This window comes from Capsicum annuum, unplaced genomic scaffold, assembly GCF_002878395.1.
Source record: "Capsicum annuum cultivar UCD-10X-F1 unplaced genomic scaffold, UCD10Xv1.1 ctg5303, whole genome shotgun sequence".
NCBI lineage: Eukaryota > Viridiplantae > Streptophyta > Magnoliopsida > Solanales > Solanaceae > Capsicum > Capsicum annuum.
The window spans coordinates 76,253-100,082 of record NW_025861109.1 but is presented as its reverse complement, the minus strand read 5'-3'; the positions used below and the strand labels follow the sequence as shown (position 1 = coordinate 100,082).

The following is a 23,830-nucleotide window of genomic DNA, read 5'->3' as shown; positions in this document are numbered from 1 at the left end:
ATATTTCTTTTTTCAAACTGCTTGAAAATGTTATATTTAAATCGAGAATTTATCGAAAACAATCTCTCCATCACTAGAAGATAAGGGTTATTAATTACCGGACACACTTTATCTTCTCCGAGCTGCATTTATGATATTACACTAAATATGTTATTATTTTTTATATTGATCCGAACAGGTAAATGGCTCATCAAATTAGATCAAACCGAGTTAAAATAATGTAACTCACACATATCTATGATGGAATTTGGAGATTTGATATCAGGCAAAGTTTGAAACTAATTAATAATAATTCAAGAAAAAAACACATTAATTATTGTAATAAATCAAAGTGAAAAAGGAGGGGAGGTCGTATCTATCAAATTAGGCGGCTGAGTAATAAATCATTATTTGACTCATCTTGATTCAATCTATTTTAATTAAAATAAATTTCAAAGTGCATTGAAGCATGAAATTCTTTAATCGACCTGTCCAAATTTATTTTAAACCGTGTATTTGCGAACACTCTTTCTCTCTCTATATATGAAACATTCTAAAAAAAATTTTTTAGTGAAACATTCCAAACTTGAATTAGCTCCAAGCCTCAACTACCATATCTTATTCCAACCATAGTTCTCTCATATATAGTCATCTCAACAAATTAACCATATATTAATGGAAGATCTCAAGGAAGCTATCACCTCTTCAATTCTTGATGTTGAAAATACTCAAGAAAAGCCGGTGATAATAAGATGGAAATCAGGAAAAAGAGTGGATCCAAGATTGATTATGCTACTAGATTTCTTCAGAGACCTCTACATGAAAAGAGGAAAATTCTTCAAGAAAATTTTTCTATTCCATCATGAAGATTTCATTCCTATATTTGACAAAATTGGTGTTGTGTTTTCAAACAATAAGGATCAAGAAAAGAAATTCAAGATTAATTCTTTCAAAAGGAGTCCAAGTGATAGCTCTTTGAATAAGAGTAGAGGAATTGATATTGATCAATCTCAATTGAAACTTGAGAAATTTAAGGTCAAAACCCCAGAGGTTTTATCAGGTGGCGGTGGTGGTGGTAGTGGTGGTCAAGGCCTAGGTCAAGGTGGCACGAAGGCATCCGGTTCCAAATAAGTGAAATTAGGTACGTGAAATGTAAGACAGATAGGCTATTATCACTTGAAAGTGATTCAATTGACTGGATTTGATATGATATCGATGAGATTGGTATTCTAATTGTCTTTCTTCTTAAAACATATTGATTTGACTTCATAAGCGGGGCGTGACATGTTGCTGCCAGAAGCAGAATCACTTTCTCTTAGAAAATCTTAATTATTTGGAGCAAATAGAAAGAATTCGATACGTCTACTTAGACTGATGACATAGAAATTCTTTATATATTGTTAGTGAGTATAAGTTAATTATTTTTCATGGAAGAACTCTTTGGTTGACTGGTGTGTTAATGTGTACAACACAAAGGTTAATGATTTATTTCATTTTAGTTTCCCTTATTTGTATTTGTTGCTAAAATTCTAGTTTGATACAGAATCAATGGTGTTTGTGTATTTGCCTCAAAATCATATGAAATTCTATCTAATGATTCCTATTGATAACTAGCAATACATTATACACTGGTAAGGTGACTTTGACGAAACTTAATTTGCAACGTGTGTTCTATTCATTTCACTTGAAAATAGACCAAAGTTTTGACCAATTTTACTAGTTCAAAAATTAATGTTCGATTTCTTCATCATAGGATATAGGATATCATGATTGTGACACGTCTAATTTTGTAACATAGAAAAATATAATGCCAGCTATATTAGTGATCATACATTTGTGCTTGTAAGAAAGCATGGTTCTCCAACCAAGTATAGAGCAGCAGTTCAGGCCGTTGGTCATGAATGAGACTCGGCTATTCTGGTGGTAGAAAGTGAAGAATTCTGGGAGGGCATGAACTCTTTGGAGCTTGGTGATGTTCCAATTCTCCAAAAAGCTGTGTCTGTTGTTGGTTATCCTCAAGGTAATTTTTTTTCTTGTAACTGATTCAACATGGATTGTAAACCACATAGTTGATTCGAACTCTGAGGCCTCCTTTTGTTTTGCTATTGTTTGTGTGATATATACCGTTCATGATTAGCATTGGAATGTTATACCTCTTAGAAAACTGACTATTGATTCACAACTCACAAACAAGCTCTTTCCCTTCATGTTTTCTCACAAAGCCAATCAATCAACTACACCTCAATCGAAATTAGTTGGGGTCAGCAATATGAATCCTATATATATTTTTATATTAGGGCCTCACTTCATTCAAAAGTTTAATAAATGCACGTTACTTCTCTTTCTACTGTGGAAATTGGGCTCCCTTTACCTTAGTTTGTTCGGTTTCATTAGCAATTTCCTTCCATTTATCAAATCCTATAAAAGATAGGAGCCTCTTTTCTTGTGGCAAAATAAACAATCTTCTACTTAAGAGATGTTTAATATACTTGAGAAATGACTTTGCATCCCAAAGGTTACATCCATGGATATGATAGTCAGTGAATGATAATATTTGTTGTGTTCTGTCTGGTATAACATTGCAAAGGAGTAAAACATCTCCCCCCTTGATCTCGTATTGTCGAGGAGCAAATGATGAAGGGTAATTCTTTGGCTAGGGATAAATGTTAAATTACTTATAATGAAATCTTGAGTAACTATCTGAAAAGTAATTTTCTTTTCAAATAAGTTCTCATTTTAAAGAGCGCACCATTTTCCCGAATTCTATATCCTTCTCGAGAGCTCATACGAGGGGTTTATCGGAAACAGCTTCTCTACTTCATCTGAGGTAGTGGTATAATTTGTGTACACTCTACCCTCCCCAAACCTCGCTGTGTGGGAATACACTAGGTATGCTGTTGTTGTAGTTTATGCGTGTTTTCAATACTCTTTTTCCTTTAACTTGACCCAAACGGATTAAGAATGTATTCGGTCAAAAGAAAATTAGTTTTTACGAAAATAAGTGAGATTCTTAATTATTCAAATACAGATTCAATATATGCTATTTTTGTATGCTACATATAAAGTTTATAGAATCAATTAAAGTTTTATATGATTTTAAACTTTTAAAATTATTAATTATAATGATATAAAATATTTTTGTATACAGATTTTAAATAATACATGTTATTTTTGGTGTTTCAATTTATGTGACACTAATAAAATTTAGAGAGTCAATTAATTTTTTTTTATATATTTTTAAGAGTTTTGTGTAAGTTTTAAATATCTTAAGTTATTAATTATCATAACTTATAAGAAATACTTCTACATAATTTCAGGTAATTACTATCTTTGTCTCAATTTATGTGACATTGATGAAATTAAGAAAGCCAATCGAATATTTTATATATAGTTTTTACATATTATTTGTTAATTATTGTAATTTATAGTACTTGTTATGAATTATTTTTTTCAAATAATATACGGGGGCGGACCCACGTGCATTTTTCGGGTGCTCGAGCACCCACTAAACTCGACGTAGAAGAGGTATAATTATATAAGAAACAGTGAAAAAAGGATAAAATATATAAAAAAGCACCCAGAGAACAAAAGCATGGCTGGGTGCTCTGGCTTTAGGCATAACTTTCATGTCTCCCATCTTGGGGTCGTATCCCTGCAGCTGCACCCTTTAATAATTTTTTTTTTAAAGCATCCACAACCTAAAATTGTTGGGTCCTGATAATATATGTTACTCCTTCTATCTTATGTAGTGTGATAGTATTTGAAGAATAAATTAAAATTTTTATATGTCATTAAATGTGTTAAGTTGTTAAGTATTGTGATTTATAATATTTTTTATGTCATTTTTAAATAATATATGTTATTCCGTCTATCATGATTTATGTAGTACTAATAAAATTTTGCGACAATCAAATTTTTATATATTTTTAAAAATTTTTAAATCATTAAATAATGCAATTTACAATAATTTTATGTAACTTTTAAATATATATTTATTAAAAGTAAATAAATTAATTAAAAAAAAGGCAGTGGAAGTTGGACTACCTCCACCTGTTTCCACCACTACAACAATAACAACAAACCCAGTGTATTCCAACATAGTGAGGTCTGAGGAGGGTAAGATGTACGCAGTCCATACCACTACCTTTGGAGAAGTAGCAAGGCTGTTTTCGATAGACCCCCGGCTCAAGATAAGATAAGTAATCACAACCGTACAAAACGCTTGAAACAAGATGGCAAGACATAAAAACGCCCCTACAATGGAAAGTAAACAAAGAATAGTAGGCACTCGTAATACAACATGCAACAAGGTAGCCTAACAAGAGTAATACACCCAATAGGTAATGCCCTACCCTACCTACCCTAATAGTCACTAGCCTTCTATCCTATTATGCGTCCTCGAGCTCTTCCTATTTAGGGTCATGTAACGTCCCAATTTTCTAAATCGAAACGCTACACGGTGCCCATGACCCCGAAGGACCACAAGCTAACCTATGACTTATATCTGTACCTGAACACTGAATAACCATACTGTAAAATATGTGAAAACATAATACTATAAGGCCATAAGGTTCAAATTTGAATAAACATCTAATAAAATAATATCTAAAAATGGTATAACAATACCAACATAAATTTGAAATAATTGTCTGACATGCTGTAGTCTGAAAACCTCTAAACTGAACTGAATAAGGAGTTCAGGGGACATGTTCCCAACTAACTCCGTCTACTGAAATAAACTGAAAACTGAAATAATGATATGAATAATAACATAATTGTCCTCGAAGGATAAGGACTCACTATTAATTACTGTTGCTGGCTGACTCTGAAATTGCTAAGGGAGCTTTGGATCCCGTGCGTCCAAACCTATGGTATAAGACACTATAGCACAAGAAAAGTATGCGTCAGTACTTTGAATGTACTGGTATGCAAGTAAAGTAGGCTGAATGCATGGGGTTCATATGTATGAACAATACTGATTAACATGAACGTGAGAATGCATGCATGAATACATAATAACTGTAACTGAAACTGTACTAGTACTGGATACTGAATTCTGTGTACTGATTTACTGACATTTGAGTTTACTAAATAAAGAGGAACTGATGTTATATTACTGATAAAAAAAATAACTATTTCTGATAGTTCTGATTATGAAGAACTGATCTGATTGACCGTCTATAACAATCCTGAAACTAAGTTCATGATAACATGACTACTGAGCATGAATACTAATGACATGTATTTACTGATAATATATCATGATTGATAACTGATATATCTGATAACATGAGTTCTGATAACTGATAGCATGAATGACTGTATCTGACAGTCCCGAATCTGATGGAACTAGCTAAGTTCTGTACTGTATCTGAGTTGACTGTATCAGTCAGTCCTGATATCCTGAAGAACTATCTGAGTTCTTTTACTGAGACTGATACTGAAACTGGGGGAAGTAGTTATCTAACCGACATGTCCCAAATATACTAGAATAGCTAAGCTGGGGTCCAATCTCTGCCCTGATTGGAAGGGTGTCAATACCGCGCCACTAGTAAGGACAAGCTATGAGTGACCCTCATCTGGAAGACACTCTAATGAGAACGGTGGGAACCCTCATCTGACAGGTTAATCAACCTCATCTACCCTCAACTGACATGTATTGATGTCTCAAACTATGCTGGCTATATAGTTCTGGAACGCAAGGACTGCTTCTAAGAATCACACCCTCTACTGGCAGGTGAGTTCCCACCCTTGGGTTCGCTCGGTGTTGAATCCTACTCCCAACTGAATGATACTAAACTAATTATACTGAACTGATTTCCTAGTTCATACTAGAATTAACTGAACTGTTACTGATTATTCTATTTAACTGAAATGAATATGTACTGAGTTTATTGAGTTCTAATGACTAGCAGAACACTAATGAATTCTGTTAATTGACTAAATGCTACTGAGTTCTGTTAGCTGACTGAGTTTACTGATGTCTGAACTGAATATTGAACTAATCTGTACTGATACTGAGATTTACTGAATTCCATAGACTGACGTAATATTACTGAGATTACGTAGATTACTGAGTACTGAGTAAAACTGAATTGATACTGCCTTTACATGAGTTTTTCTGAGTCATGAGACTGACTGAAGTCTACTGAACATGGCTTGACTGAGAGTATCGTGAAAACATGACATGGCTCTAGGCATCCAGCTATATTTTTCGGGTACAATTACCACCAGGACTCGATGGAAGAAAACTGACACATCATGAAAATTCTTGATCATAGGACTAAAGTTTGCAATTCATAATACCATAAGTTGGGGATTTCATGAAAGCACTTAATAATCATAATCTTGTACATGAATAGGAATGTATCCTAACATATCATAATTTCATAATTTTAATTTCACTTGCATGACATAAACTTGCATACATGCTAACATAATGTAGTTTCATTACTTAACTTTCATGAACCATTTGTCAAACACTTGCAAGACATAGCATTAACATGAAAATCATTTAGATTATGTAGTATTAACATGAATTCATCATTTAGATCACCATTGGATCACAAGGCACAATTCATTCACTCGAACATTTTCACAAACATATGAAACGCATGATTTTAGACTTAGGCATATATAACATGCTCCCAATTCATGACTATAACCACCAATTCACATCTCAAGGTTTTCAACATATGATGGTCATGATTCAACACACATGAGAAACATAGATATTTCATTCCTCAATTAACATATATCAATATTATGGGTATAACATCCAACTTGCAAATCTCAAAAACTCAACATAAATCTCATATGAATAATACCACAAATAAATTAGTTTTCATGATTCTTCAAATAACTCATGAAATTAAAACTCAATTTAACATCAACAACATGATTATAAACATCCCACAACAAAATATTCATGATGCATAACTTAAAACTTGATTCTTGAGCTCCATGGATGAAAAGAATCCATGAATGAACACTATGCATACCTTAGATTGATTATCCGTGAAAGTTAACGGTGAAATTGGCTTGAATCTTGAAACCCCCAATTGAACCCTTACTTGTTCTTGATAATTTTTGAGAGAATTTGAGAAAAAGGGAGTATGTTATGCTTTAAATTAGGCTTAATGCCGTTTTTGAGCATATATATAGGATGGGAAAAAGACTAAAATACCCCTGGAGAAAGAGAGAAAGACACAGCTGTCCTATGTTATTTTAAGGCTGATAGGCTGAAGTAAATTGATCATAATTATTTGCTCCGATGTTTAAATTGGATAAAACTAATTGCATTGGAAAGAGGACTCAAAGGTCTTTTCATCGATATATATAAGCTCTCACAGTTCAAAATATTCAAGAAGGTATGATCGTTTGAAGTTGACCCTGAAATGCTGAAAATTTCTGGAGCATGCTATAGGGCTTGCAACGTATGCAAATCGCATGGTGCTTCTCTTTTAAAATATAAACAGGTCCTAAATGGATTCCAAAAATTCTGAAATTCACTCAAGATTTACTCTTTACTTTCCCGATCACAACGCAACTTGAAAATCTAAAAACGGAGGTCGGAAAGGTCGTCAAATAAATCCCCAAAGTTCGGAGGTATAAGATGAAACCAAGTGTTTCTAACACTTAGCAAAATTTTTCTAAGTGTTGTATTTCCTTATCAAGCCTTAAGGAGATGAATTTGACTTAGGATTTTTATGGGGTCTTACAATATCTCCCCCTTGGGAACATTCGTGCTCGAACGAGACTTACTAAGAAGAGGAGAAGAGACCAACTGAGGTATATACTGAACATGAATGACTGAAACATGATTTCATGACTTACATGATTGATAAGCTGAATTTCTATCAAACTAAACATACATATCTGATGCATGTGTAACTGATTTATGAATGAAAGACTGAGTGTTCTGATGAACTGAGTTTCTCAAAATGAGAATACATATCTGGTGCATAACTGATAAGATGAATCTATGTATATCTGATGCATGATTATATGACTGAAATGGCTCATGAACATGCGACTGTATATGCAATAGTAAAAGATGCCAAGTTTAACTAAAAACTGGGCATGAAACTAAATACCAAGTTTGTTACTGAAATCTGAACATGAGAATGAGTAAGTTTAAGAAAGACTATTACATTGAACTTAAAATACCGATGAGTCTAAGATTAATTACTCAATATGCATGAGCGGAAATATGAGGACATAACTGAGTCTGGAATGTTATACATGAACTGAATATCATGATATGAACTGAGTCTATAATGCGTGACATGGATAGAGTATCGTGAACTAAACTGAGCCATTGAGTACATGGCTTACGACTGAGATTTGGAGTTAGAAGGCCATCTTATAAGTAACCCTTCCTCTAAGCTGGATTCATGACGTGAAGAGAGATCGGTATGTTTATGTCATAACAATTTGAGGGATTAGAGTGTATCTCCCTCTTGGGACACTATGTCCCTTGAAGAATGTTGGACTACCTTTGCTGAAATATTGAGGAAAACTAAGGCGACGCACAAGGCATGTAGGAACTGAATCATGACATAATTATCTAATATCTAGAACTGAGGTATGATACATGAACTGGGTTATGATACATGAACTGGGTTATACTCGCAACTACTAGGATACTCTATCTTAGAATAGTTACATTCAAGCCTATCATTAATACTACACCCTTGTATAAAATAAGCATGCAATAATCTTCTCTTAACATGAAACATTTTCTCTCTTATCTAAGTAACTGCTCATCACTACACTATTTTCATAAAGAGAGCTGACTGAAGGGTTAAATCAGGGGACCTGAAGCATGAATCGATACAAATTGAACTTGACACATGACTGAAACCTGAGGAATAGAATATCAACAACATGCATTTACCAAAAAGGTATGAACTGAGGATATACATTACGTAGTTTGAATTTATCTGATTTGTAGGGGCATAGCATGAGTCATAAAAGCTGAGTATACTGTAAAGCATGATACGTGTACATGAGTCATGAGTTGCATGACCTAAGTTTCGAGTTTTTGTATTCGTGAGACATGATTATGACACTGAGTGATTTAGATCTGACTTACTATGCTGGGAACTAAAAGCACACATGATTCTATGGAAAACGTCTGAACATAAGCCGTGTTCATGGAATTGATTCATACTGTTAGGTAAACTGAGATCCTTTATACTGGGAACTGAAACCGTACCTGATTTATGGAAAAGTGCATGATCGTGGTTTATGACCTTAGAGTTGATATGTAAGACTTGAGTGGATTTCGTGATAGCTGAAGTACAAATCTTTGTACTGAGAAGAGGATGGTTTGGCAATCGTCTTCCCTTACTGCTTTTCTATACATACTGGCACTACTACTGGAATCTGAGTGTCTGACTTGGTCACTTGATCTATCATCACATATTTATACTCTGTTCGACATCTGCCCATCCTACTAAACACATCAGCTGCTTCTGTTTTCTCATATACTACTAATATCACATCCATACCTTCATGCTTAATTTCAAGTAAATAAACTTAAAATCTAGCTTACATTGTTCAAGCCTCCTGATTTACCTTGGTACAACTATCACCATGAATACATAATCTAATCAAACTGGATAATACTATCCCAACTTATCTACTGCTAAACTCTTTGGTCCATGCTTAAAATTCTAGGTCTATACTATCATAGGATTCTGAGAAGGGATCTAATGGCATATCAAAAATTAGATTTGAGTTTACAAAGTAGTTCTCATGATCATAATTAAAATTTGTACAACTTTAGAACATGACTGAACTGAGGGAATATTGTCTGAGCATATAGCAAATCCCATAACTGTCTCCAGGGACTGCAGGAGAAAGCCCTATCTTTAGGATTTGAGCTTCACTATTTCTGTTACCTTGAAAGTAAGGTAAGGTTGACATGAGGGGAGTCTGATGTGAATCTACATAGGTTCCTTAGAGAACCTTGCTATAGAATAATCTTGAGACATGAAAGAAGGGAAAATGTTCCTAAAATATCTCATAGCCTCCTGCACATAAGCGTGGTGCACAACATGCCCATGTATAAGACTCTACTTGATGCAACTTTTAGACTTTCTAGGACACTGTTGAACCTTAGGCTCTGATACCAAGTTTATAACGCCTCAATTTTCTGAACCAAAATACTACACGATGCCCATGACCCCGAGGACCACAATCTAACCCATGACTTATATCTGTACCTGAGCACTGAATAACCATACTCTAAAATATGTGAAAACATAATACTGTAAGGCCATAAGGTTCAAATCTGAATAAACATCAGATAAAATAATATCTAAAAATGATATAACAATACCAACATAAATCTGAAATAATTATCTGACATGCTGTAGTCTGAAAACCTTTAAACTGAGCTGAATAAGAAGTTGAGGGGATATGTTCCCAACTAACTTCGTCTACTGAAATAAACTAAAAACTGAAATAGTGATATGAATAATAACATAATTGTCCTCGAAGGATGAGGAATCACTGTTAATTACTGCTGCTAGCTGACCCTGAAATTGCTAAGGGAGCTCTGGATCCCGTGCATCCAAACTTATGATATGAGACACCATAGCGCGAGAAAAGTAAGCGTCAGTACTTTAGATGTACTGGTATGTAAGTGAGGTAGGTTGAATGCATGGGGTTCATATGTATGAACAATACTGACTAACATGAACGTGAGACTACATGCATAAATAATTAATAACTGTAACTGAAACTGTACTAGTACTAGATACTGAATTCTGTGTACTGATTTACTGACATCTGAGTTTAATGAATAAAAAGGAACTGATGTTATATTACTGATAAAGAAAATGACTGTTTCTGATAGTTCTGATTATGAAAAACTGATCTGATTGACCGTATATAATAGTCCTGAAACTGAGTTTGTGATAACATGACTACTGAGTATCAATACTGATGACATGTATTTACTGATAACGTATCATGAATAATAATTGAATTTTGATAACTGATATATCTGATAATATAAGTTTTGATAACTGATAGCATGAATGACTGTATCTGACAGTACTTAATCTGATGGAACTACCTGAGTTCCGTACTGTATCTGAGTTAACTGTATCTGTTAGTCCTGATATCCTGAAGAACTATCTGAGTTCTTTTACTGAGACTGATACTGAAATTGTGGGAAGTAGTTATCTAACCGACATGCCCCAAATACACTATAATAGCTAAGCTGAGGTCCAATCTTTGCCCTGATTGGAAGGGTGTCAATACCGCGCCACTAGTAAGGACAAACTGTGAGTGACCCTCATCTGGCAGGTACTCTAATGAGAATGGTGGGAACCCTCATCTGACACATTAAGCCACCTCATCTACCCTCAACTGACAGAATGGTGGGAACCCTCATCTGACACATTAAGCCACCTCATCTACCCTCAACTGATAGGTATTGATGTCTCAACCTATGCTGGCTACATAGTTCTGGAACGCAATGACTGCTTCTAAGAATCACACCCTCTACTGACAGGTGAGTTCCCATCCTTGGGTTTGCTCGGTGCTGAATCCTACTCCTAACTGAATGAAACTGAACTGATTTCCTAGTTCATACTAGAATTAACTGAACTGTTACTGATGGTTCTATTTAACTGAACTGAACATGGACTGAGTTTATTGAGTTTCGATGACTAGCGAAAGACAACTGAATTCTGTTAACTGACTAAATGCTACTGAGTTCTGTTAGCTGACTGAGTTTACTGATGTCTGAACTGAATACTGAACTAAACTATACTGATACTAAGATTTACTGAATTCCATTGACTGATGGAATATTACTGAGATTACGTAGATTACTGAGTACTGAGTAAAACTGAACTAATAATGCCTTTACATGAGTTTTCCTAAGTCATGAGACTGACTGAAGTCTACTGAACATGGCTTGACTGAGAGTATCGTAAAAACATGACATGGCTCTAGGCACCAAGCTATATTTTTCGGGTACAAGTACCCCCATGACTTGATGGAAGGAAACTGACACATCATGAAAATTCTTGATCATAGGACTAAAGTCTGCAATTCATAATACCATAAGTTGGGGATTTCATGAAAGCACTTGATAATCATAATCTTGTACATGAATAGGAATGTATCCTAACATATCATAATTTCATAATTTTAATTTCACTTGCATGACATGAACTTGGATACATGCTAACATAATGTAGTTTCATTACTTAACTTTCATGAACCATTTGTCAAACACTTGCAAGACATAGCATCAACACGGAAATCATTTAGATCATGTAGTATTAACATGAATTAATTATTTAGCTCACCAATGGATCACAAGGCACAATTCATTCACTCGAACATTTTCACAAACAGATGAAAGGCATGATTTTATACTTAGGCATATATAACATGCTCCCAATTCATAACTATAACCACTAATTCACATCTCAAGGTTTTCAACATATGACGGTCATCATTCAACACACATGAAAAACATGGATATTTCATTCATCAATTAACATATATCAATATTATGGGTATAACACCCAACTTGCAAATCCCAAGAACTCAACATAAATCTCATATGAATAATACCACAAATAAATTAGTTTTCATGATTCTTGCAATAACTCATGGAATTAAAACTCAATTTAACATCAACAACATGATTATAAATATCTCACAACAAAATATTCATGATGCATAACTTAAAACTTGATTCTTGAGCTCCATGGATGAAAAGAATCCATGAATGAACACTATGCATACCTTAGATTGATTATCCGTGAAAGTTAACGATGAAATTGGCTTGAATCTTGAAACACCCAATTGAACCCTTACTTGTTCTTGATAATTTTTGAGAGAATTTGAGAAAAAGGGAGTATTATGCTCTAAATTAGGCTTAATGCCGTGTTTGAGCATATATATAGGATGGGTAAAAGACTAAAATACCCCTGGAGAAAGAGAGAAAGACACAGCTGTCCTATGTTGTTTGCAGGCTGATAGGCTGAAGTAAATTGATCATAATTCTTTATCCGATGTTTAAATTAGATGAAACCAATTGCATTGGAAAGAGGAATCAAAGAGATTTTTATCGATATACAACATCTCTCACAGTTTAAAATATTCAAGAAGTTATGATCATTTGAAGTTGACCCTGAAATGCTGAAAATTTCTGAAGCATGCTATATAGCATGCGAAGCATGCAAAAAGCATGGTGCTTCTATTTTGAAATTCAAACATGCCCTAAACGGATTCCAAAAATTCTGAAACTCACTCGAGATTTACTCTTGAATTCCCCGATCACAACGCAACTTGAAAATCCAAAAAATGGAGGTCGGGAAGGTCGTCAAATAAATCCCCGAAGTTCAGAGGTATAAGATGAAACTAAGTGTTTCCAACACTTACCAAAACTATTCTATGTGTTGGATTTCCTTATCAAGCCTTAAGGAGCTGAATTTGACTTAGGATTTTTACGGGGTCTTACAGGTCATGTCCTCAGTAAGCTGTAACTGTTTCATGTCCCGCCTAATCACCTCTCTCCAATAGTTTTTTGGCCTACCCCTGCCCCCCTTGAAATCATCCAAAGCAACCGTCTCACACCTACGAACTGGTGCATCTGTGCCCCTCTTTATCACGTATCCGAACCATCTCAAACGGACCTCGCGCATCTTGTCCTCCACCGAAGCCACTCCAACCCTATCCCGGATAGTCTCATTCCGAACCCTATCCCCCTAGTAAGAACACACATCTAATGTAACATCCGCATTTATGTCACCTTCAATTTTTGAATATGAAAGTTCTTGACTGGCCAATACTCCGCTCCATACAACATGGCCGGGCGGACTGCCACCCTGTAAAATTTGCCTTTAAGCTTGGGCGACACCTTCTTATCACACAACACTCCCGAGGCGAGCTTCTACTTTATCCATCCCGCCCCAATCTGGTGAGAGACATCCTCGTTAATCTCACCATTCCCCTGAATCATAGACCCGAGGTATTTGAAACTATCCCTCTTACACACCACCTGAGAATCCAACCTTACTACCACCTCGTCCTGCTCCCTCGAGCCATTAAACTTATATTCCAAATATTCGGTCTTGTTCCTACTCAACCTGAACCCTTTAGACTCAAGGGTCTGTCTCCACACCTCTAATTTATTATTCACACCTCCCCGGGTCTCATCAATCAAAATGACATCATCTGCAAAAAGTATACACAAGGGCACCTCTCCTTGGATATGCCGTGTTAATATCTCCATAACCAAAGCAAACAAAAATGGGCTAAGAGTAGATCCATGATGCAATCCTGTTAAGACCGGGAAATGATCTGAATCTCCTCCCGCCGTCCTCACCTGGGTCTTAGCTCCATCATACATGTCCTTAATTGCTCTGATATACGCCACCGGGACCCTACTCACCTCCAAACATCTCCAAAGGTCTTCCCTAGGGACTTTGTCATATGCCTTCTCCAAGTCGATAAACACCATGTGCAGGTCCTTCTTCCTTTCTCTGTACTGTTCCAACAGTCTCCGCACTAGGTGAATTTCCTCTGTCGTAGAGAGCCCGGGCATACATCCAAACTGGTTCTCCGAAATAGACACTAACCTCCTCAACCTCCGCTCAACCACTCTCTCCCAAATCTTTATCGTGTGACTCAATAACTTAATAGCCCTATAGTTGTTGCAACTCTGAATGTCACCCTTATTCTTATACAGAGGGATCATAATGCTCCATCTCCAGGCCTTGGGCATTTTCGCCGACTTGAAAATATCGTTAAATAGATCCGTCAACTACCTTAAACTAGCCTCGCCAGAAAACTTCCAAAAATCCACGGTCCCGTCGCCCTATCCCTTCGCGTCCTGCAAACAGCCTCTCTGACCTCCTCCACCTTAAAATGTCTATATAATAGAATTATATAGTAATATAAGTTAACTAATCACATAAAATTCGTCACGAGAACCTCACTTAGAACAAGCCTCAAAGTCAAACATCTATAGTTAAGGCTGGCAATAATGTCTTCTCCTTTCTCTTCATCCTTGTTTCTTCAATCTCAAAAGTCAAAATGAAAATACTCATTAAATTTTCTTTCCTTTCTCTTATTATCATTTTCTTCAATTTCAAAAATTAAAATATGAATATCCACCTGCCAATTTTTTTCCTTTCCTATTTTTTTTTTAATTTATCAACTATGAAAATTGATATTGAATTTATGATTATACAAGAAGAATAATTATAATAATAATAAAATTTATTTTCAATTTGATAAATTCACCCATAAATATTTAGCAAAGATTGACTTGAATTTAGAGATTCCTACCATTCACTTTCTTCTTCATTGCATTTAATTTCTTAATTTCACTCCAAATTTGGTTAAAGGAGGTGGAATATATATATATATATATATATATATATATATATATATATATATATATTTCTTCTTCCTTTAACCATACCCAAAATCTTTTCATCACCACCCACCAATGCAGCCGCCGCCGTCGGTGTCATCTCCACCATTTGACCACTTCTTCACCTTCCTCCATTTTTCTCCCATATAAATCTTCAACCTTTTTTATTTTTTTATTGCCCAATTTTTTAAAAATCTTATCGAAATTTTAAGAATTAAGAATCTAACATCAAAAAAATTAACAATCTTTAAATTATGAATTTCATCTCACCCACCACAATGATGGTGGTGTAATTTTTGAATCTTCAAAATCCACCATCAAATTCTAAATTACACCACAAAAATATTGTCTTCATAATTCAAATTATGAATTTTATCTCACCCATCACCACCATCCCATTATTTAAAACTGAAATTATAACACCCCTAAATAGTTTAACATATGAAACTGTAAATTTAAAAAGGTACAGATATTTTTCAAAAAATTATCCCTATTATATATAATCAAGATTACTTTAAAAAAAAGTGTAAAAAGAAAGAAATATAGGTGGGCTCCGTGGGAGGATAATAAACTTATAATGTGTCACTTGTTCCTTAATTCTATTAGATAAGTGGCTATTCTCAATTTAACGAACTTTATTTTTGTATAAAAAATATTTTTCAATAAAATTTACAACCAAACAAAATGTTTTCCTTCATATATACCAGTGTGTACTGTTGACCAATTTAATTTTAAGTTTTACCAGTCAATTAATGTTGCATTTATTCATCATAGTATATCATTAATGTGACACGTCTAACTTAGATGTATAGATGACCTTGAGAAATTTACATGAATAACATTTGATCAAAATAATAAATGTCAGCTATACATGAGTTGCTTCAGAAAATGACCAACTCTAAGAATATGTCTTTCACATATAAATTTCTTGGAACAGCTCTTCCGGTAGTTTAATATACAATCATATGAAACCATAGGTCCCAAAATAATATTCATTTTTTAGAACCTAACTTAATACACATTTAGCTTTGATTTTTCTTTTTAACTTGACCCAAACAAGTTAAGGGTGTGTTCCGTATGAAGGAGAATATATTTTAATGAAATAAGTGTTATGAATGTATTTACATTACAGTGAATGTCTATCAAGACCTATCAAGATCTACTTTAATATCTATTAGGATTTGAAGTATCCGTCTTTTACTCAGACTAGGAGTAAATTTCCCCTATAAATAGAGGGGTTTTGTTCATTGTATTTACAATCAAATGATCTCTCATCCCTCAATAGAAGAAATAAGAATCACTCTCTCTATTCTCTCTACTCTTCTTCTTTATTCTTTCTTGTTTTATAACACGTTATCAGCACGAAGTCTCTTACCAATTGAGATCTGTTCGTACGTGGCTACACAAGTTTTTGAGTGTAATACCCCGATCGTTTCTTAAGCTTAAATTTGTCTTTTGAGTGGATATGTATGACTTCCAAAGTGATTGATGTTTAAACCATGTTGTATTTCTCTAATTTCTACTTTTTGTCATGTAGAATTGAATAAGCTTTCCATCGATACTAATTTCATTGAAGTCCAACTGCGGACGAGGGAGTTATAGCCATTTTACTCAGCGATATCAGATCGCCTAGGTCTGATGGTCGACCTGGCGGACCGTCAGGTCCTTGGTGGACCGTCAAGTGTCCCGTCAAGCCAAGGCAGTGACCCCTCTTCCTGGTCACCATGTGACGGCCAAGATGGTAGATCGTCAAAGGGTTCGTCAAGTCGACACAGAATGTCTCGTTTCTGGCCCTCGAGTGACGGACGACTTGGTGGACCGTCAGTTTCCTGACGGACCATCACTTTGACCGTCGCGTCGAGGCAGAACGTTCCAGTTTTGGCACTCGAGTGACGGGCGATCTGGTGGACCATCAGTAGACTTGACGGACTGTCAGATTGACCGTCACAGGCCACGATTAGCGAATTTCAGCTTTTTCAAAAGGGTATTTTGGTCATTTTCGATCCTTGTAGTCTTATATATACAACAAAGTAGTAAAGAGAAGATCATTTTCTCCCATTTCTCTCCAATTCCTCCAAAGAATTTTCTAGAAAACTAGGGTTTTCTCTCAACCCAAAAATCAAAACTCTTTCTAAGAAATTAAAGGATCTTCCATAGATTTCTCTAAGTTGTCCAAGAATTAAGCTCCCCTAGTCAATGGCATCAAGGATCTTAGCTAAAAAATGTAATGAAGAAGTTCCAAACAAGTTTCTACATCTCCAAAAAAATTATAATCCAAGGTATGTGGGGCTTGAACAAGAGCACTCCTTTCGTTCTTGTGCCTAAAGATTTACTTTCTATTATTGATTTACATGATTTTGCACCCAAATTTCTTTATTTATGATTTATGGGATTTGAGTTGAATAAGTTAGATATTTATGATTATTTCACCATCATGTTTCTTAAATTGAGAATTTATTCCATGAGTTGTATATTGTCATTACGTATTGATGATTTTCCAAGCGATTTGAGACAAGTGTCATGAGTTATGCCTTTCTATGAGAAATTTGACTATTGAATATATATATATATATATATATATATATATATATATATATATCGATATTTGAGATTGAAAGTCAAGAATGAGTCCTATGATGTTTCCTTGAAGCTTTGATATTTGAAAATGATTCGAAAAGGAAATGTACTTGATGTTGAGAAGGAATGTGGTGAGTTGAGTCGGGTTAGGAATCCACAAGATGTTTATGATTTGCAGATGAGATATATATTTATGTTTTGATCTTTAAAATAGAACCATGAGTTGATATTGATTAAGGTGGATTTCCTAATGCATTCTGAGCTGAGTCTGGGAGGAGTATTTAGCACCGAGCGGGAAATGTGGTATTTTCCCAAAACTACGTGCCACCGTAGGATTGATGTTGATAATTGTGGGCCAGAGGCCGAGTATGGGATTGTGATAACGAGATTGAGGTTGTACTCCCTGACAAGAGTACGACACCCCCGCAATGTGGGGTTCTCTCCTTAGGGGGGCAAAACGTTGGACTCCATGCGGCTCACATGGTGTAGTTATGTCGGTTATAAGAAACTCCCACGTTCATAATGATCTAAGTACAATGAGTTACCGAGTCACTCTAAGTCATGAGTCAAAGAGTTTGAGTTGATTTAAATGGTTTATGAGATTTATGAAGCATATGTTATTACTGATGACTTACGGAAATGATATTTTAGATAATTCAAGCAAAGAGAGTTATTATTGTCAGCATGCATGATTTTCTTATACATTTATGATATTATTTAAAAATATTGAATCCACCCCCACATACTCAGTATATTCCCAAGTACTCACTCCCATACTCTTTTGTATTGTATATTTCCTCATGATATAGGTTCAGGTGCTCAGTCTCAGCAGCAACAGTGATCTTTGAGTACCTTCATCTACATTTCTGAGGTTGGTGAGTCCTCATGATTCGAGGACCCATGTCTCTGACTTTGTCTTATTAATAGATGGCTGTTTACTTTCAGTTCAGTACGAGTCAGTTGGGGATCTGTCCCAATGGCTCCTCAGTCCTATGTAGTAGAAACTTTGTCAGACTAGTGTACCAGCGTGTACAAAGATTTCAGTATTTTGTTTGTACAGGGTAGTATTACTTCGTGTTTCAGTATGTTCATGACATGGTTATTCCTCTTAATCTTAGTATGATTTGCGCTATAAAGAGTTCTGAAAGTGATGACAGGCTTAGAGGGTTAGCTTGAGGCCACGTGTGGCCTTGAGCACCATGTGACATCTCGAGATAGGTTCTTGGGGCGTTACATCGAGTCTCTAACTAATTTAGATTATCAACATGAGATTCTGCCAAACAAGGTGAGATTATAAATCTAAAGGTAATTTCAAGGTTAGTAATTCCTTATGTTATTTATCTTTTGCTACTAATAATATAATTATTGTAGGATTTGAGGAAAAATAATTGGTTTGGAACTATTTATATTTTGAATTTATTTCTCAAGAACAATATTATCAAAAGAAATGATAATATGTTGGGTTCAAGTCCCATCAACTTATGCCTAAAACGCCTTTATATGGATAAGATGTTGAGTTTGAATCTCAATGCACCATATTGATATATTATGATGGCTAAGGAAAAATAATGGGTATTTGATGAAAAGTCATGAAATTCGACCCATTGAATATGCTCCATTCCATGAAGTGAATGTGGTAGCAATATATGATAAGTCTGAAATATGACAACTTACTTCATTCTTGAGGTGTATGTGGTAGCAGTGCATAATATGTCTGAAAGAAGACAAGTGATTGAATGCACGAATATACGCGTGGAGGGACAATATGATAATGATCATCAAAAGTGATGATATTTTCACACACTTATATGATTATAAGTTATGCTAGAGAAAAATTCTCTACATTATATGTATGCCTCGATTTGCTTCTGAAGTAGCAAAATCTTGAAAGAGGTTATAAGCTATCATAATTTGATAGACTTAAGGTGCAATTATATTCCATTCCTGGGGAATGAGAAACTTATTAATGCAAACATGCAATTGAGCATAATTTTTAGATTGTGTAATCAAGATAATTCATCTTGATGATGATGGTTTAGCATTGAATGTCTTCGATAAATATCTAAACCATTGTTAATGAGAACAAAACTTAATGTATTGGTCTGAAATATGATATATTGCAATAGCATTTGTATGCATTAGACCAATAAATTATGATTATTTCTTCCCTCTAAATTGGTTCAAGGCTGGGAACCAATTATTCCATCTAATAATTGATGTGTGGTATATGATTAATGAATATACCATAATACACAATGATGGATTTCTCAAAGAAGTAGAGGATGTATGTTAGTTTTCCTAAGATAAGGGTGAGATTATAAGAACAATGAAATATGTTAGGAATTATCACCATATCCTTATCCAAAAGATAATTCAAGTCAAATGCTGAAAGCATCTCATATTAAGTGCAAGTGCTCTTATTTTGTGTTCCTAAAGGACAAAGTCTATGCATGCGTAAAGCGTGGTAGACTGATCGGTTCCAAATGAAATAGTCCTTTAAAAATAAGGAGCAAATAATCATAATAAGAAGGCAATGAGCTCTTGAAGAGCTTACGACATACCACTTCATGAAACCTTATGAGAGGTTCATGTACCTGAAAATAATGAAGTGATGAGATCTCAAATGCTATGTCGCATTGTGAACCGATACAAAATGATATATCATCAATATCTTTGACTCAATATTGGCGCAATATTGTGAAAGATTATGAGGATCTGAATTCTATGTTTATTTAAGCATGCTGAAGTAGAAACATTTATTAAGTGACATGAAAGGATGCATTTTGGTAAACGTAAAACTTATTTGATTTACAGTCCAGACACTTGAAGATGTCACTAATGAAATGTTGAATATTGTCACTTGACAAAACTTATGTGAAAACTTTTAAGGATTCAAACTGCTTGAAGCATATAAAAGTTTCTGGGAAACTTATTTATAATCTTTATATTGTATAAGCTTATTCCTTGAGCATCATTGGAACTCTTGGAGAGTTTTCAAAGCAATAGATTATTTGCTAAAATTTGAAATATATCGAATTCGATTGGTTATGAAGTACCATATCTTAGTGCAATTAATGCACTCATGTACCTTGCAAATACTACAAGGCCTATAGCAATTTCAGTCAATTTGTTAGCAAGGTATATTTTTGTTCCTACTATGAGACATCAAAATAGGATAAAACACATGAGCTTATTTTATTCTAAAGATTTCAGTCCTGATCTTATTGGTCATGCTGATGTTGGGTACTTATCTGACCTGCATAAAACTCGGTCTCAAATAGGCTATGTGTTCATATGTGATGGTACTGCCATATCTTGGAGATATACAAAGCAGTCTATCATAGCCACTTCATCGAATCATGCTGAGATAATAGCTATTTATGAAGCAAGCCGAGAATGTGTATAATTGAGGTCCATGATACATCTCATTCGAGAAAATGTGGTGTGAAATATGACAATCTACCTACAATTTTATACAGATATAATACAGCATACATAACACATCTTAAGGGAGGATTCATAAATGGAGATAAAACGAAGCACATTTTGCCAAAGCTTTTCTACATACATGAGCTACAAAAGAATGATGATATTAACGTGCAACTGATTTGTTCAACTAACAATGTGACTGATTTATTCATCAAATCTTCTCCAATTGCAACTTTCAAGAAGATGTTGCACAAGATCGAGATGCAAAGGTCAAGGATGTTCTCATTAGGGGGAGTTAATACTCCCTGTACTCTTTTTCCCTTACGAGGTTTTGTCCTACTGGATTTTTCTTGTAAGGTTTTTAATGAGACATCCGGAATGCGTATTATTAGAGATGTGTACTCTTTTTCCTTCACTAGATTTTTTTCCTACTGGATTTTTTCTAGTAAGGTTTTAACAAGGCACATTATCTACCAATTAGACATTCAAGGGGGAGTGTTATAAATGTATTTATATTACAGTGAATGTCTATCAAGATCTACTTTGATATCTATTAGGATTTGAAGCATCCGTCTTTTACACAGACTAGGAGTAAATTTTTTCTATAAATAGAGGGGTTTTGTTCATTGTATTTACAATCAAATGATCTCCCATCCCTCAAGAGAAGAAAAAAGAATCACTCTCTATTCTCTCTACTCTTCTTCTTTATTCTTTCTTGTTTTATAGCAATAAGTAAATTTTTATCTATTTTTTAATCTTCAGTAAATTAATAAAAAATATTATTCTAAAAGTGAAAAAAATACATATACCTCCTAAACTTGTTGCAACAACTTACTTTACCATTTTAACTTTATAGACACTTACTTTATAGGTTAGTTGTCTATTGCTGGAGTTCCGGTCGTCGGCATTCTATAAGCAACTTGACCGAGTCACTATGACTAAAAAGCTCCCAATAGGCCACGTAGCAGCTTAAAATTATTTTTAAAAACAATTTCACACACACACACACACACACACACATATATATATATATATATATATATATATATATATATATATATATTAAAAAATATATAATCCCTTCTCCCCCCCTCCTGGCTTTTTCTTCTTCAAAAGATTCATCCTTTTTTAATCTTTAAACCACTACTACCACCAACCCAACTCACCCCAACACCCTGCCAGCCACCCGCCCTTTTTGTATTTTTCTTCTAATCTTCATTAATATTTTTTAGTTCTTCATTTTTTACGAAGGTAGTGAAAAAAATGACATTTACTAAGTGGTGCATAGCATGAGCTTTTTCATTGTTTAATAAATATCATCAAATTGCTAAATATTGCAAGTTTAAGGCAAATACCCCAAATAATTAAATATATAAGTTATTGCACATGAACCTAGATTGTCCCTGCCATATAAATAGTTCAATAAGACATCCCCATAAATGAATTGTTACAATACCAATTCCCCCAATATATCCTAATATCTTTTTTCAAAAAGAATAGTAAATTACATTTTCTAAAACAACATATGATCGCATTAGCCTCAATACTACTAATTAGCAACTGCGATGCCAAGCTTTTCAGCCATAATTACAGTAGTCGCCATATCGATAAACATACCATGCTCAACCACACCATTGCATCACTAGCTTCTTTTAATCATTGATTTAATTTTTGATGATTTTTGAAATTTGTAGACGATGAAGGAAGGGGGAGGGAGGATTGGACAAGATGGAAGGGAGGTGGGTTTGAAGAAGATGAAAGGGGTGGGATCTTGAAGAAGATGAAAATTGGGGTAGGAGGTGTTTTTATTTATTATTTTTATATTGTTATGTATAACAATTAAAAAAATTATTAAAATATTTCGTCAATACCTTTATTTTAAAATGCGCTTTAATTTTTTTTCGTCGCATCAGTCATTAACGAGGTAATACAATTCACGTGAAAGTTGTTTAGGGGTATAAATAATTGCCTATAAAGTTAAAATTGGTAAAGTAAGTTATGGCGAACTTCAGAGAGTATTTATGCTTTTTTCCTTCTCAAAACATTTATATATAATATATATCTATATCTATAATTTATATTTATAATATATTAAAAGTGTAAAGACCCTTAAAAAAGTGATTTAAACTTTTTACCCTTCATTAAAAGTCTCCGTAATAAACAAAATTATCTTTTTCACTTTTTTTTTAATTTATTATTTAATCAAATTAAAAATTTCTAAAAATATATGGATAGAAATTAAGCACTCCTAATAAATAAGGGATATAAATTAAGGATTTTTGATATATATGAAAAGAAATAATAGTAGAATATATATAGAATCCTTCTTTCAGTTTTTTTCTTCTTCATGTTTTTGGCTTTCTTTTCGTGTAGGAATTCTTAATATTAACCTTTTTATTTACTTTTTTGATTTAGAGTCTTCCATAT

At 34.2% G+C, this 23,830-nt stretch overlaps 1 protein-coding gene across 1 annotated transcript; it reads left to right on the top strand.

The window, feature by feature from the left end:
- Positions 1–488: 488 nt before the first annotated feature.
- Positions 489–1,589, top strand: LOC107849632. The gene has a single exon (XM_016694187.2). The coding sequence runs from the start codon at positions 655–657 to the stop codon at positions 1,108–1,110; it is 456 nt and encodes a 151-aa protein (XP_016549673.2). The 5' UTR covers positions 489–654; the 3' UTR covers positions 1,111–1,589.
- Positions 1,590–23,830: the final 22,241 nt, after the last annotated feature.